The 13,627-nt window shown below is 47.8% G+C and overlaps 3 protein-coding genes across 3 annotated transcripts; 2 read left to right on the top strand and 1 right to left on the bottom strand.

The window, feature by feature from the left end:
* The first annotated feature begins 2,935 nt into the window (after positions 1 to 2,935).
* Positions 2,936 to 9,773, top strand: LOC122623037 (growth/differentiation factor 8). Its single transcript, XM_043801929.1, is given in 6 exon segments — positions 2,936 to 3,248; positions 6,654 to 7,545; positions 7,548 to 7,943; positions 8,046 to 8,321; positions 8,799 to 9,178; positions 9,242 to 9,773. Coding segments are annotated over 5 exon segments (1,770 nt in total). The 5' UTR covers positions 2,936 to 3,248; positions 6,654 to 6,989; the 3' UTR covers positions 9,404 to 9,773.
* A 403-nt stretch (positions 9,774 to 10,176) lies between these two features.
* LOC122621023 (pyruvate kinase) lies at positions 10,177 to 12,079 on the top strand. Its single transcript, XM_043798752.1, has 2 exons — positions 10,177 to 11,929; positions 11,993 to 12,079. The coding sequence occupies exons 1-2, from the start codon at positions 10,288 to 10,290 to the stop codon at positions 12,007 to 12,009; spliced, it is 1,659 nt and encodes a 552-aa protein (XP_043654687.1). The 5' UTR covers positions 10,177 to 10,287; the 3' UTR covers positions 12,010 to 12,079.
* LOC122621034 (glucose-6-phosphatase 2) lies at positions 12,065 to 13,550 on the bottom strand. Its single transcript, XM_043798763.1, has 5 exons — positions 13,386 to 13,550; positions 13,164 to 13,328; positions 12,580 to 13,078; positions 12,401 to 12,519; positions 12,065 to 12,341 (listed from the first exon to the last, which is right to left on the bottom strand). Exons 1-5 carry the CDS (start codon positions 13,469 to 13,471, stop codon positions 12,158 to 12,160), a joined length of 1,053 nt encoding a protein of 350 aa, XP_043654698.1. The 5' UTR covers positions 13,472 to 13,550; the 3' UTR covers positions 12,065 to 12,157.
* Positions 13,551 to 13,627: the final 77 nt, after the last annotated feature.

Raw genomic sequence — 13,627 nt, forward strand, 5'->3', positions numbered from 1 at the left:
TGGACGCCTTGGCACTTCGGGCTAATTGCCTTGGGTGCAGCCCAGATGATTGAGTGAATTGAGTGAGACGATTCAATTCGATAAAATAAAATGAAATGAAATAAGATTCGAATTTGGTTCACACACGACTGGCGCATGACTCGTAAGTGGACTTTGCTCCCAAAAAAGATATTCACTTGCCTGCTTCAGTTTCGGTCTGCGCCCGATCTCGTCTAGCCTGTCTGTCTGGATGGATGGATGGCTAGATGGTTGGATGTTTGGATGGTGGGATGGCTGGGTGGTAGGATGGCTGAAGGGATGGGAGGTTGAATGCAGGCAGGCGCCACATCTCGTCGAGTGCTCCAAAGTCCAAGTTGTCAATTCCGTTCATGGCTCCGCAATTACTACGCTCAATATCAATTTGTTCGCACTTACAGAGCGAGCGGAAAGTTTCCCCAGCGAGCTGATTAAGTGCCCCCTCATTCAGCTGAGTTTTTTTTAATTAATTTCACTTCTTGTAGTCCGGAGCTGTAGAATTATTTTTGGCTCCAGTTCGATTCGATTATCTCCTTGAGGATCCACGCTCAGCCCACATGAACAGACCACAATCGGAGTCACACCTGTTCGGTTGGTCGGTCGGTCGGTCGGTCAAATGCCCTCAAAATCGAGCACGTGTTAATTAGCTTGCTAATTAGTTTTCTCGTTTAATTACGGCCTTTAATTTCGATGGGTGCTCAACCGTTTTCGCTTGAGCGTTCAGCACTGTGATTAAAACAGCTACTTATTGTTTATATTTTTATCAGTGCGCTGCTCTACCAGCTAACATTAATAGTAATTTTCAATCACAATGACAGCTTGAAAGTGAGATTTTGAAAAAGTTTCAAAATAATATTACCATTTAAATTTAAATATTTAAAATGAATAGAAATATATTCAAACATTGCAACCTCGATTAATTGTTTACTATGCTATATATACTTTACTAATCTACGTTTTAATGATATTTTGAAATTACTTTTTATAATTAAATCGAAAGTCGTGGGTGTTATCAATGGTTATCAGAATGAATATATAAAAACAGTGTATATTGTGTTTATGTCTGGCTACTTTCCGGTTGTCAACAAGAAATCCTCTGTAATCAGAAGACTTTGTTCTGCTGGCCCTCTTCTTAACCTATTTAACCAGGAAAAGTAGCAATATATTCAAGCCGTTTCAATAACTCTATTTTTGAATTCATACTATACTTTACTTTCCGGATCTGTTATATGAATGAAATACTCACTAGACAGGCGTAGAATTTTCCTGATCAAATGCAAGGCCAAAGTCTAGACGCCTAAGGCCATTCATAATCATATGAAGCGACTTGAATAGTTCAGAAAATAATAGAATGAACTGCAAGGTGTTTAAGTTAGCCCAAAGCCATGATTTGCAGTTTAAACCTTCGTTTTAAGCCATAATTTTCAGTTGAAACCCATAGCCCAAGTCGAAGTACCCCTATCAAGGGTATGAGTATATTGTTGACTTAAATGTGACACGAAAACACTGTTTTAATAAAAACTGAAATTCCAGAGGCCCGACCACGATAAGCCGCCCATTGTGACGTGTTTTTCAGCACGCGCGCCAGACTTCAAAAAAATTAGACGTCGTTGGGAGAAGATTTTGCCTCGATCCTGAGTATACGAGTTACGAAAGGTATATTGTGCGATTCCATCGCATTATATTTGAGGTGAATGCTTTGTTGTGAAATCTCAAGGTAAACAAAACGCGGGACGCACTTAATCAGTCGATTGGCATGAGGTTTGAAAGTGAAACAACAAAATGGCGATACGGAATCAGAGCCAGCTTTTAATTAATATAAGCCATTTACATATTATAGTCCTCCAGGGTAATCTGAAGAGAGCCATGCTCGGCGGGCGTGAAAACTTCAAATTATGTGTGATAACACATGCTAATCAATTGAAGCAGTCCAAAACAAGAAACCCAAAACCCCAAACGTCGTAAAAGCCAAATCGTAAAATGGTCAAGAGGGAAACGATTAGCTGGCCAAGAGCTAAACAAAAACAGGATGGTATATACGTCTCAAATTTGGGATACTTTGTGGGAGTTGGAATATGAATATAATATAAGATATATGTTAGCAGTTTCATTATGCAGATGGCTGATGTCATCAGGAACTTACACTTTCTTCTAGAAGGAATATAAATAGGTCTGCGAAAGTCATAGCCCTCGTGAGTGACGCGTATTATTAGACTTTGGGCCATCGAAAGAAAGCGATGGTATCGCTTTGGCTGTGAGAACCAATCGCCATTAGGCAATGTCGGCTATCAGGCAAAGGCAATCCGCTGGACTCGACTGCCGCTGGACTTTGGACCGGTTGTCGAGCGATAAAACCCCACCGGCACGACGTCAGCTCACGTTTTGGGTGACGAATGCTGCGGCTCGATCCCCATCCCCCCATCCCCACATGCCCATTCCCAACCGGCTCCAACATGGAGCGCCATACCATCGAACATGGAGCGCCGTGCCAAGCGAACTTGTTCGATGCTCCAGCCGCGAACGGCGTGGGTGTTCGATGCAGGAGGCGATCGGATGGGAGCCAACCGGACCTAAAACGCCGCCGTTGGTGGGCCAGGGGGGAAACCCATTATCAGTACCGCTCTCTCCCTCTCTGTCACACTTGCTGGTTGCCAAAGTAGAATTGCGCATCGCTTAAAACGCCGGGCAGAGGAGTGCGCCAATGATGGGCGGCGGGTCTGTTATCAAACAAAGTGAAACTGAACTGTCTGCCGCCCGAAGAGTGGGCCATACCCATACCCATACCCATGAACATGCCCATGCCCGTGCCCATACTCACACCCATACCGCTCCGCACAGATACCGTTAGTCGTACCGCTCCAGGGCAGCTTTTGCTTGCGCTGCGCCGCCCATCGTCGAATTATTCACACGCAGACGTTCCCAACGATCGGACCAAAAAACACATTCAAATCGTGCAAATCTCATTGCAATTTTTGTCTGAACTTCTCTGAAAGAATACTTTATGTTTTCTTTCAGCACAACGAAATATCAGCTCGTCAGTTTTGAGGAAATCAAGTTCAAGTGGTGAAATTCAAAACAATAATGAGTTTGCGAAAGTGATTTGCGCAAACAAATAAACGGACAATCGGTTATTGAGTCACTCAAGGACATTTGATAAGCATCCTTTCGCAGAAGATTGCAAACAATGTGCTAAATTATTCAAGCAATTATTTGACAATGGATTATTAAGTTGGGTGAGTTGCATAACAAACGGGCTTATTGTGTAACCAGTTTAAATAAAAAGTGGCTAAAAATGGAGTTGAAAAGTGATGAATACTTAGAATTATATCTCTTGTTGAATTACTGCAATTTTTTGAATGTGAAACTAATCAAGATCGGGTATTGCCCAACCCCAGGGAAGTTTCTAGTTTCGCTTTTGGCAATTCATGCCATGATTAAACACTAATCATGCAGTTAGTGGTTTATCGATCAGAGGCCTATCTATTACCGATTGATTGATAGATTGATTGATTGATAGTTTTCGAGCCTACGGCGCATAACCTCCAAAAGTTTTTGCCGCACTTTGGCCAACACTGCCACGTTATTGGCAGAAGAGACATTGGCCAAGTTTAGTGTTTCCCCGAAATGATGATCCCAGTTAATCCTGCACTTGATTTATGGCAGCATCGCCGATTTCTCGCGTGTGGCGAGAAAAGTATTATGCCAGATTAATTTGCGACGCTTCGGGCCTCGGGCTTCTGGCAATCGGGGCAATCTCCGTGAGCGGTTCCAAAGTCCAGATGGTGGCATGCTCCCAGCCGCTGATCGGCGCGAACGGCGTGATCGGCGTGATTTATTGCCAAAAACCAAAGGAAGCAGCCGTGCTTTTGTCGCAGTGCATTCAACTGCAGAGCGCGCAAGAAGCAATGCAAGTGATAATGCCCGGCAATTACGATAGCCCCACTCCCAGTACCAGACCCAGTCCCATGCCCAGTACCAGTCCCATGCCCAGCTGCCCTGTAATTAATGCGAAAATGATATGGACAGCCCATGGAAAACCCCCAGGCAGAGTCGCCGTCGTCGCTTGGCTGCTTAGTCAAGAAGGCATCTCCACCAGGCGGCTGTACTTTGCACCTCCACTCGACGCATCTCGAGACCCCCAACTCCCAGTTTTTTTTCTCTTTGCTCCGATTTGCATCCACTTGGCAACCGCGGAGTCTTCAGCTTTTTGCCTCCGATCACGCGCTTGTGGCGTGCTCGATGACGTAGCCATTAAATGACCTTCTTCAACTTCTGGCCCCCTCCCCCCAGTTCCGCACCCCTTTGCCATGGCACCCATCTCATCGCAGTCGCACGCCTCGGCTGCGATTCCAGCCTTTGATAAGTCGGTCAGTCGAGTCGGTCCAGTCAGTCACTGAGTGGCGCCCAGTGCAGTTACGTCAAAAACGAGGGGTACGTGGAAAACGTGTCACATGTCGCGTGTGTGCTACACTCCCTGCAGCTCCTGATCCGATCTCATTAGATGTAGATCCCATCCGATCCGATCCTATCTATCATTATGAGGCCCCCTGCCGCTTGAATCGACGTCAGGTTAAGTGGCTGTGGTGGAAAAAACAAAATGGAACACATTTTGGAACGTGGCAAACTACGTAGATTGTGGAAAAATATGCGATGAGTTGATAAGTGCTGCGACCTATGCTGAAGGCCAGGACGTCATTTGAATTTAAGGATTATGTAACTTATAGGGAAAAAACCCTATAACCTTCCTTAGCTTACAACCTGATATGAAAACCTGAAACAACTTGTATTTTGTAACAAGAACCCCCAAGCCGCATTAACAATGTTGCAAGAATTCGCTGAGGCCTACTAAAATTTCTATCATTTAGTCGCTACTCCGTATAGATCATTTCTATTCGTTTCGATGATCTAATTGACTTTAGCAAATCACAATTCGTGACAAGCGAATGGGGCACGTGTTCAGCTTTTAAGGCTAAATGAAATGGGCGGTAATATAACTCGTGATCTGTCGGCCTTCACAATGCTTTTCTTGACCTTACTCGACTGCTTCACATTTAGCCGAGACCAGAAATTCTGGCTGATGAAATCCCCAACCGAAATGCTCATAAATTTTCCCATTCGCATTTCAATTGGAAAGCACACACACGAAGCATTTAAAATGCGCATCGATTACCCAAATCCGATTAGAATTGCCCAGAATCGCAGGCTAAGCGTAGTTAATTGGTTAAGTGCCCTACTACATATTCCATGCTCCCGATTTGTGGACCAAAAAGTGGGAAAACGCCCTTATCAGCAACGTGTTCACTATTAATTGATTGACACACAATCGAGTCGGATCATCAAAGTCACGCTTGATAACGCTGCGGGGTAATTAGCATGAATGGGCCACTCCACTCGACTCGATTCGATTCTATTCTATTCGAATCGTTTGGTTTCGATTCTAAACGATCATAAATTCACTTGATATCAAAATGCCCCATTGTGGCCACACGAGTGCCAAAAATGCCGCCACATAGTGACGCCGCCAATTGGGAGGGGGCGTGGCAGTGTGGGGTGGGTTAAAAATAAAACAGCAATTAAGAATTTTATGCAATTTGGCGGCTTGGCGATTTTCGCGAAGCTGATGCAATGCTGCACCCCACTTGCATATCCAATTGTCTTCGGCGAGCGAGAGAGAATGAGCCATTACCATTTCCATTACCATAACCATGGTCTACAGTCTGCTGCTCGCTCGAAATCGTCTGGGAAATCGATCGAGAGCCGAACCACTCGGCTTGGATCCGAATCCGCATCCGATACGAAACGAAACGAATCTAAACGAAACGAAACGAAACGATCCGTCGGATACGAAACGATCCGAACGAAAGTTCGGCTGGCGCTCGCGGAACGATCAATCAAACGCTCGACGATCGTCACATAAATTGTTCTACTAATCAGCCAACCGCTTCATTCATTCACAACTCGTTTGCGCTGCCGCATGTCGGAAGAGAAAGAAGCACCATACCACTACCACAAGTGGAATACTACCTATACTATATCTACTACATATACTATATATACGCGCGATCCCAGCTACAAAGCCCGTGCCGCTCAAGAGTCACTCGCGTTCCGTGTCCGGGTTCAAAGTTAATGCCGCAACCCCCGGCGGAGATTCAATCGGACTCAGCACATTCCATTGGGAGCCAATCAACACGGTACGTGTGGGGTCCACGTCCACCTAATTGCTTTGCCATCCAATTGCCACCCGCTTATCAGGCAATCTGCGCAACTACGCTTTCGATTCCCAGTTCCAGTCCCAGTCGCAGATAGTGATAATGTGAAATGAGTAGCGAATTAAACTAAATCTTCACGGAATTAATGTCGAAAAAAGAACGATTTGCACTTTGCCACCTGCCAATTTGAATTCAACGATATGGAATAAATGATGCAATTCGGTGCAAAAATTAAGCGAGACTTCGCGCTCAGTGAGTGATAGTGATAAGTGCACCTGATCCGCTGGCATATTAAATTGCAATTTAATTGGGGCAACGCTGAAACGATCATTAAAATATTTACGATGGAATTTAGGGCATAGTTGTGCTTAGAATTCATTTTGAAGGGAATTACAATGTACTAAGTTACCCATTTCTTCTTATTTGCAGACCAAACTGAACCAAAAGTTTAAAATATTGAACATGCATCATTCAAGCGTATAAGTGGTTGTCATACAAAGCAAAAGTAAGCCCATAAACGTTTTAAAAGTGCTAAAACAAGGCTATAAAACGGCAACAATAAGTGAAACCAGCTGCAATTCTATGAGTTTTGTAAACCTGAAAGCCGGAACAATCGATGTGTTAATGCTGCCAAATAGATAGCAATCAGCCCCAGCCGACAAAACAAGAGTGAAACCAAAGGAGATCCAGAAGATCATAAGATCATATAAATAAACCATCTCACAATTTGAAAACTCAAAAGAAGACAAGAGTACATATTCAGAAATGGCCAAGTACTTCATAGCCCTGGTGTTGCTGGTGTGTCTGGCCCTGGAGAACAGGAACGTATACAATCGCCTCCACGCCCGATCCCATCCGAGTTCCCGCGGCGACATCCTGCGTCCGCATCCCAAGCACCAGTCGCATCCGCACGTGCAGCACACCTCGCAGCAGCTGCAGCAGCAGCACCACATCCGGCAGCAGCGATCCCGCCAGCTGAAGCACCTGGAACCGGATCCGACCAGCGAGGAGGACGAGGCGCCGATCACCAAGCAGGAGTACTATGCCCGCCTGAGGCGCCACGTCCTCCGCAAGAGGCAGCATGAACTGCAGCAGGAGCTCAGCTACAACCACCCCAACTCCCATTCGGAGCAGCTGAAGACGCCACGCCTGTGGCAACATCTCATGGAGGAGGAGGAGAAGGCACACCGACGTGGCAGTCCACCCGTGGAGTACCCTATCATGTACGGCGATGCACCCGATGAGTCATCCCTTCCCGCCGATGACCAGTTCGATGATCTGTCTCCGCTGGACTTTGTGCGCAACGAACTGATGGCCGAGGACCTAAGAATCAGGAGCAGGATCTCGATCTCGACCTGGACCTGAACCTGGACCTAGATCCAAAGCCGGAAGCGCCCATAGAGCCCGAACCCCAACTGGGTGAGAGGAACATCACCATTTCGGTGAAGCCCAGCGGCGGTGGATGTCCCAAGTGCGAGAGCAGCCGCCAGGTGGAGCACATCACGGAGGAGCAGCTGACCCACTTGCGCATCGAGTTCGTCAAGCAGCAGATCCTGGAGAAGCTGCGCCTCAAGGAGAGCCCCAAGGTGTCGGCCGTGGAGCTGCCCAAGCCCATCTTCGACGGCATGACGCTCTCCCATCCGGACGACAGCACCAAGAACAAGGAGCTGGACGACTACTACGCTCGCACCAGCAAGAAGTTCATACTGCTCAATAGAGGTAAGGACTTTCTATCAATTAACTAACTAAAGATTGAAGCTTAACTTCAAAGAGAAACCAATTCCCATTCCGATTTGGCTAACAGATCCTTTATCCTTACAGAGGAGGTCGAGTGCAATCGAGCGCGAGACGGGAAAGCCAACCCGTCCATGTGCTTCACCTTCAAGATAGACGATGCAGATGCCGAGGGCTTCGACGTGAGCACCGCCGTCCTGTGGCTCTTCAAGAACAAGCAGAACCGCACCGGCAGGGCACCACTGAATAGCACCAGTACCCAGCAGACGATCGTCGTCTCCGAGGTGGAGGTGGACCAGCAGAAGGACTCCAAGTATCTGACGGCGGCCAAGACGATAGCCATTCAGTCGGTGAATGTGCAAGGTGGGTGCACATAGTATAGTATACCTTAGTATAGTATAAACACTCATCCACCCAGAGCGTAATCATGCCCAGAAAAGAAACGCACACGTTTGGACCTTTGGTCAGCAGGCGCGGAACGGACAAAACTGACCCCCAATACCCTCGGGGGACAAATCAAAATATGTGACATCTCTATACTAGATGGGTGTTATAAAAATTATAAAGAACACCGATAAGTGGCAACGTTGACAACCGCTTGTTTGTGTTTTCAATTAGACAGATCATTGCGCAGATTCGTGATACCACCGCTCGAATCGCGAATTCATGTGGGTGAATAACTTGAGAGAATATTATTCGTGGGTGCAAAAACTGAACTTTGGCCACAACCCACCGCAATTGGGAGTTCCCGGGGTCAGTGGGCAGATAAGAAAAGTGCCTGAAAAATGTTTTGAAAAAACCCAAACTAATTGCTCTGCTTTCCCATTCGATTGCTTGCAGATGAGTGGATGAAGATCGACATTGAGTGGCCCATCAAGCACTGGATCAGTGGCCACGAGCTGAGCCACCTCATCCAAATCACCTGCGGCGGCTGCGATGTCAGCGACATGGAGGAGATCATCTCGGTGGACAAGGACTACCGGCCGTTCATCGTGATCGACATGCAGAACCGGCGGCGAAAGAGTCGCCAGAAGCGCAGCATCAACTGCTCCAGCGGCATGACCGAGTGCTGTCGGGAGCACCTGTACATATCCTTCCGGGAGATCGGCTGGAGCAACTGGATCCTGAAGCCGGAGGGCTACAATGCCTACTTCTGTCGCGGATCCTGCAGCTCGGTGGCGAGTGTTACGCAAGCGGCCTCCCACCACAGCTCCATAATGGTAGGTACAACTCAATGGTTTTCCGGATGAAGAAACTAATGCATATGCCCATTTCGTTTATAGAAAATTCTCTCCACAAGCGGTGCTAACAAGTCGCTGGAGTTGGTGCCCTGCTGCACCGCCAAACAGTATTCCTCGCTGCAGCTGGTCGTGATGGACTCGAGCAACACGGCCACGGTGAAGACGCTGCCCAACATGGTGGTGGAGTCGTGTGGCTGCAGATAGAGCGGCGGATGGGATTAGCCATCTTACACTTACGTATCGGACAAATTAGGCGTAGTCTCCATTTCCATTTCGCTCCATTTCCATTTCCGTTTCCGCCAGCATTGAAACTACATTTCTCTTCAACTAATTTAAACTCATTGCGCCAGGCATTTAGACATTAGCGTTGTCATTTAATCGTAGTTACCTGTAGTGCATGTGCTGCCACTAGCTGTAGTCTAAAGCTAAAGTCGATGTACTTAAGCTCTCGAAGTATGTTTGTATGTAGGTAGTTAGCAAATAGCTCCAATTAATTTAATAGCTATCTTTAAACGTAACGTAGTGATTTTCATTGTTTAAGTAGCGTGTATTGAGTTATTAGCAGAAAACATGGAAGCCGCAAAATAAAACATAATTAAAACATGTAAGATATGCATTTTACTCAGGGGCAGCATACCCCACAAACTAATGGACTTTACTGCATTTAAAGTAGCACTTGATAGACTCCATTAATACCATGTATTAACTAGGTTATAATATGGAATGCAGGAGATCTTAACCACTGGAAAATGTTTAAACATTTAAACGAGGCAATAACGTTTTGCCACAAAATGTGATTGTTTTGCAGTCAATGGCATATACGTAGCATACTTTTAGGCACTTTACAGTTTGGTAAGCACTGCAATGCAACTGGACTTGACCGTGGACTCCAGTCGATTCAAACAAACTATTTGCGAAAATAAAAGTCTCAAAATTATAAATTGAATTGTATAAATCTAAATTTTAATCAACAGTGAACTAACCTGTTCGTAAAACGTCACAGAGTTTCGTATAACTGCAGAGTATTCAAATTTTAATGGTAGTTGCCCTAAATTTGAAGTTTTTCCTCTTATCCTACACTCACCACCATGTCGTTGTCCGCGAAATCCGTGCTAAAGGAGGGCTCCACCGAGCTGAGCCACATCTGCGAGCTGGACCTCTCGCAGCAGGCGTCCCACCAGCGCCTGGTGTCCCTGATCGCGACCATATCGCTGAGTTCCCGGAACGCGGACACCATATACACCATGATAATGCGCGGAGTGAACATATTCCGGCTGAACTTCTCCCACGAATCGCACGAGATGCACTCGAAGACGATCGAGCTGATCAACGAGGCGCTGGAGAGGATTCATCGGGAGACGGGCCAGATTCGCACGGTGGCCATTGCGGCGGACACGCGAGGACCCCAGATCCGTACGGGGCTATTGGATGGGGATGTGTTCCTGCGCAGCGGCGACAATCTGCGGCTCTCGATCAACCGGGATCTGTACGACAAGGGCAACAAGGAGGCGGTCTACGTGGACTACCCGAACATCATCAACCTGACCAAGACCGGCGATCGCCTGTTCATCGACGACGGCCGTCTGCTGCTCCACATCATGGAGGTGGGTGTGGATGGACTGCTGTGCGAGGTGATTCGCGGCGGCCAGCTGAGCAACAACTGCAACGTGATCCTGCCGGAGATCGAGATCGATCTGCCCGCTGTCTCCGAGAAGGACATGTTCGACATCCAGTTCAGCATTAAGGCCAACGTGGACTTCCTCTTCGCCTCCGCGGTGCGCAGTGCCAAGAACGTGAAGGAGCTGCGAACGGTGCTCGGCGAGAAGGGCAAGAACATCAAGATCATCGCCAAGATGGACAGCAAGATAGCGTTGAGCCGATTCTCGGAGATCCTGCGCGCGGCAGATGGACTGCTGCTTTCGCGAGCGGACCTGGGCACCCAGATACCCATCGAAAAGCTCTTCATCACGCAGAAGAGCATCCTGGGCCAGTGCAACAAGGCGGGCAAGCCGGTCATAGTGGCCTCCCACATCCTGGAGTCCATGCGCTCCCTGCCCCAACCCACGCGCGCCGAGTGCTTCGATCTGGCCAACGCCATCATCGACGGAGCCGACTGCATCATGCTGTCGTCGGAAGTGGCCATCGGATCGTTTCCCAAGGAGACGGTGGCCACCTGCGACACACTGTGCCGGGAGGCCGAGAAAGTGCTCTGGTTCCGCGACCTCTTCTCCGACCTGGTCAGCGAGGTGCGTGGCGAGCTGGACGCGGCCCACTCGCTGGCCATTGCCGCCGTGGAGACGGCCAAGCGCACCAACGCCACCCTGATCATCGTGCTGACCACCTCCGGCCGCTCGGCCACCCTGGTCAGCAAGTTCCGACCCCGTTGTCCCATCATGGCGGTCACGCGCTGCGAACGAACCGCCCGCTGGGTGTACCTGCATCGCGGAGTCCTCCCGCTGCTGTACACCTCGGAGCCCAGCACGGACTATGCCACCGATGTGGACGCACGCGTGCAGTTCGCCATGACCGCGGCCAAGAAGTGGACCATAATCGAGGACGGCGATCCCATTGTGATCGTGAGTGCCTGGAAGGATGGCGGCGGCTTCACCAACAACGTCCGTGTGGTCTACGCCTTCTTCGAGGCGGATCACGTGGACTGCCTGTTCCGGTCGGACAGGCGACGGTCTCGTAAGAACACCCACCTGCAGATGGCGAATCGGGAGCCTGAAGGTAAGCATTCAAATGTGGGCTAAAACAGATTTACCTGATATTTCTTTGATTTTATCCTTGCAGAAAATAAGCATAAGTAGCTGTGTGCCGTTGTAATGAAACTTTGTTGCCCTAAAAGTAGTAAAAGAAATAAAATATTTTGGAAGGTGATTTTATTCTTGTCCCAGTAGTTATTTTATTCTGTGACCCTAGTTTTTATCTGTACAAAATTAGAAAATGACCTATGTTCTAGTAAAATTTGGGAAGGTACTTTATCAGTACCAGGGAATGAGCGGCATTTCTTAAGAACTCGTAGGCCAAGAAAGCAAAGCGACCCGACTGCTTCACAGTGTATAGACGCAATCCATAGTTGACAAACTCCAGCAGTCCAAGGAGTCGGCAACGCCGCCAAAAGGAGGATGGCTTCATTTCTCTGGAATGAGCTTGATGCAGTATATGATTCAGTATAGCATTATCTAAAATAAGACTTACAGCTTATATAGCGGCGAGGCCAAAGCCAGTCCCATTAGATTGCCCAGATCTCTGACAAGTGCAAAAACTGGCGAAACTTCGTGGCGCAAGTATGTGGGCTCTGGACACCATTTGAAAGCCTTTTTAAGTGGACAATTTGATAGGTATGGTAAAGTTCCAATAAAGATACAGTAACTTACCTCGCGCACCGACCAGTGGGGATCCATATTGAGCTGCAGCTTCACAAAGTACACCGACGCCGCCAATCCGCCCAAGAAGCAAACAGCGGAGACCGCAGAGCCACGTGGTCGGGAGAACAAGTACTTCACATGTCCCTCGAAGGTGTTGAGCGCCCTGATCCCGAAGTAGCTGCCCAGGATGCACTGGTGCAGGAACTCGGTGGCCAGGTAGAGGCGACTCAGCCACATGCAGACCACCAATCCAATGATCAGCAGATACATGAGGCAGCGGCAGAAGGGCGAACGCCAGGACACAAAGCGATCCCAGCAGCGGACGAAGAAGAACGAAGCCAGGATCAGCACGAACACGGTGAAGGTCATCGAGTGGGCGCAGGGCAGCCCACCGGTACACTCGCAGCTCAGCTGATTACTTTCCAGGGCCACCTTCGGTTTCTTGACTACTCTCTTATTGGCATACTGCTCCCGCAGGAACCACAAAGGACGCGTCTCCGGACATATCCTGTTCGGAACATAAATATGATATATTTATATATGGCAGGGATGCCATGCAGGAAGGTTTCTCTGTGCTTGTCGATACAACTTACCACTTTTCAAATGAGTTCAGTGTGCTAATCAGGGTAATGGCCGAAAAGAGATGCAATAGTATTTCCTGACTGAAAATGCCACTTAGGGGGATAAAGATATTGAACATGTTGCTCGGCTCCAATTGAACGCTGAAAAAGTGCCAAAGCGGCTTTCCAAAACTCAAGCTGCAAAATGCATTTTTAATTCACAATGTTCAGCCGGAAAATTCAGAGAGTTCGTACCGTTCCTGAGCCCATTCGTTGATGAAAAGCTCCCGCGTGAGCGTTGAATTGTAGGCCTCCGAAACAACGTGCATTATAGTCTCCATTGTTGCTAGCTCTAAAATTTTTTATTAGTAATATATTTACTGACTTTTGTTTTCAAGACTTTCAGTCTATATGAAATGTTTATAGTGGCTTGCTTGTTTGCTGTTTAACATCCTTGAACAGCTGTTATTTTGTGGGCCTGCGCACTTCTCGAAAAA

The sequence above is a fragment of the Drosophila teissieri genome, chromosome 2L (genome assembly GCF_016746235.2).
Source record: "Drosophila teissieri strain GT53w chromosome 2L, Prin_Dtei_1.1, whole genome shotgun sequence".
Lineage (NCBI taxonomy): Eukaryota > Metazoa > Arthropoda > Insecta > Diptera > Drosophilidae > Drosophila > Drosophila teissieri.

Excerpts from the sequence above, each read along its gene's own strand:
- LOC122621023 (XM_043798752.1), top strand. The coding sequence starts at position 10,288 with ATGTCGTTGTCCGCGAAATCCGTGCTAAAGGAGGGCTCCACCGAGCTG.
- LOC122621034 (XM_043798763.1), bottom strand. The coding sequence starts at position 13,471 with ATGGAGACTATAATGCACGTTGTTTCGGAGGCCTACAATTCAACGCTC. Across the intron at positions 13,079-13,163 it reads CTGAACTCATTTGAAAAGTG|GATATGTCCGGAGACGCGTC; the intron begins GTAAGTTGTATC and ends TGTTCCGAACAG. Across the intron at positions 12,342-12,400 it reads GCCTCGCCGCTATATAAGCT|AGAAATGAAGCCATCCTCCT; the intron begins GTAAGTCTTATT and ends AGCTCATTCCAG.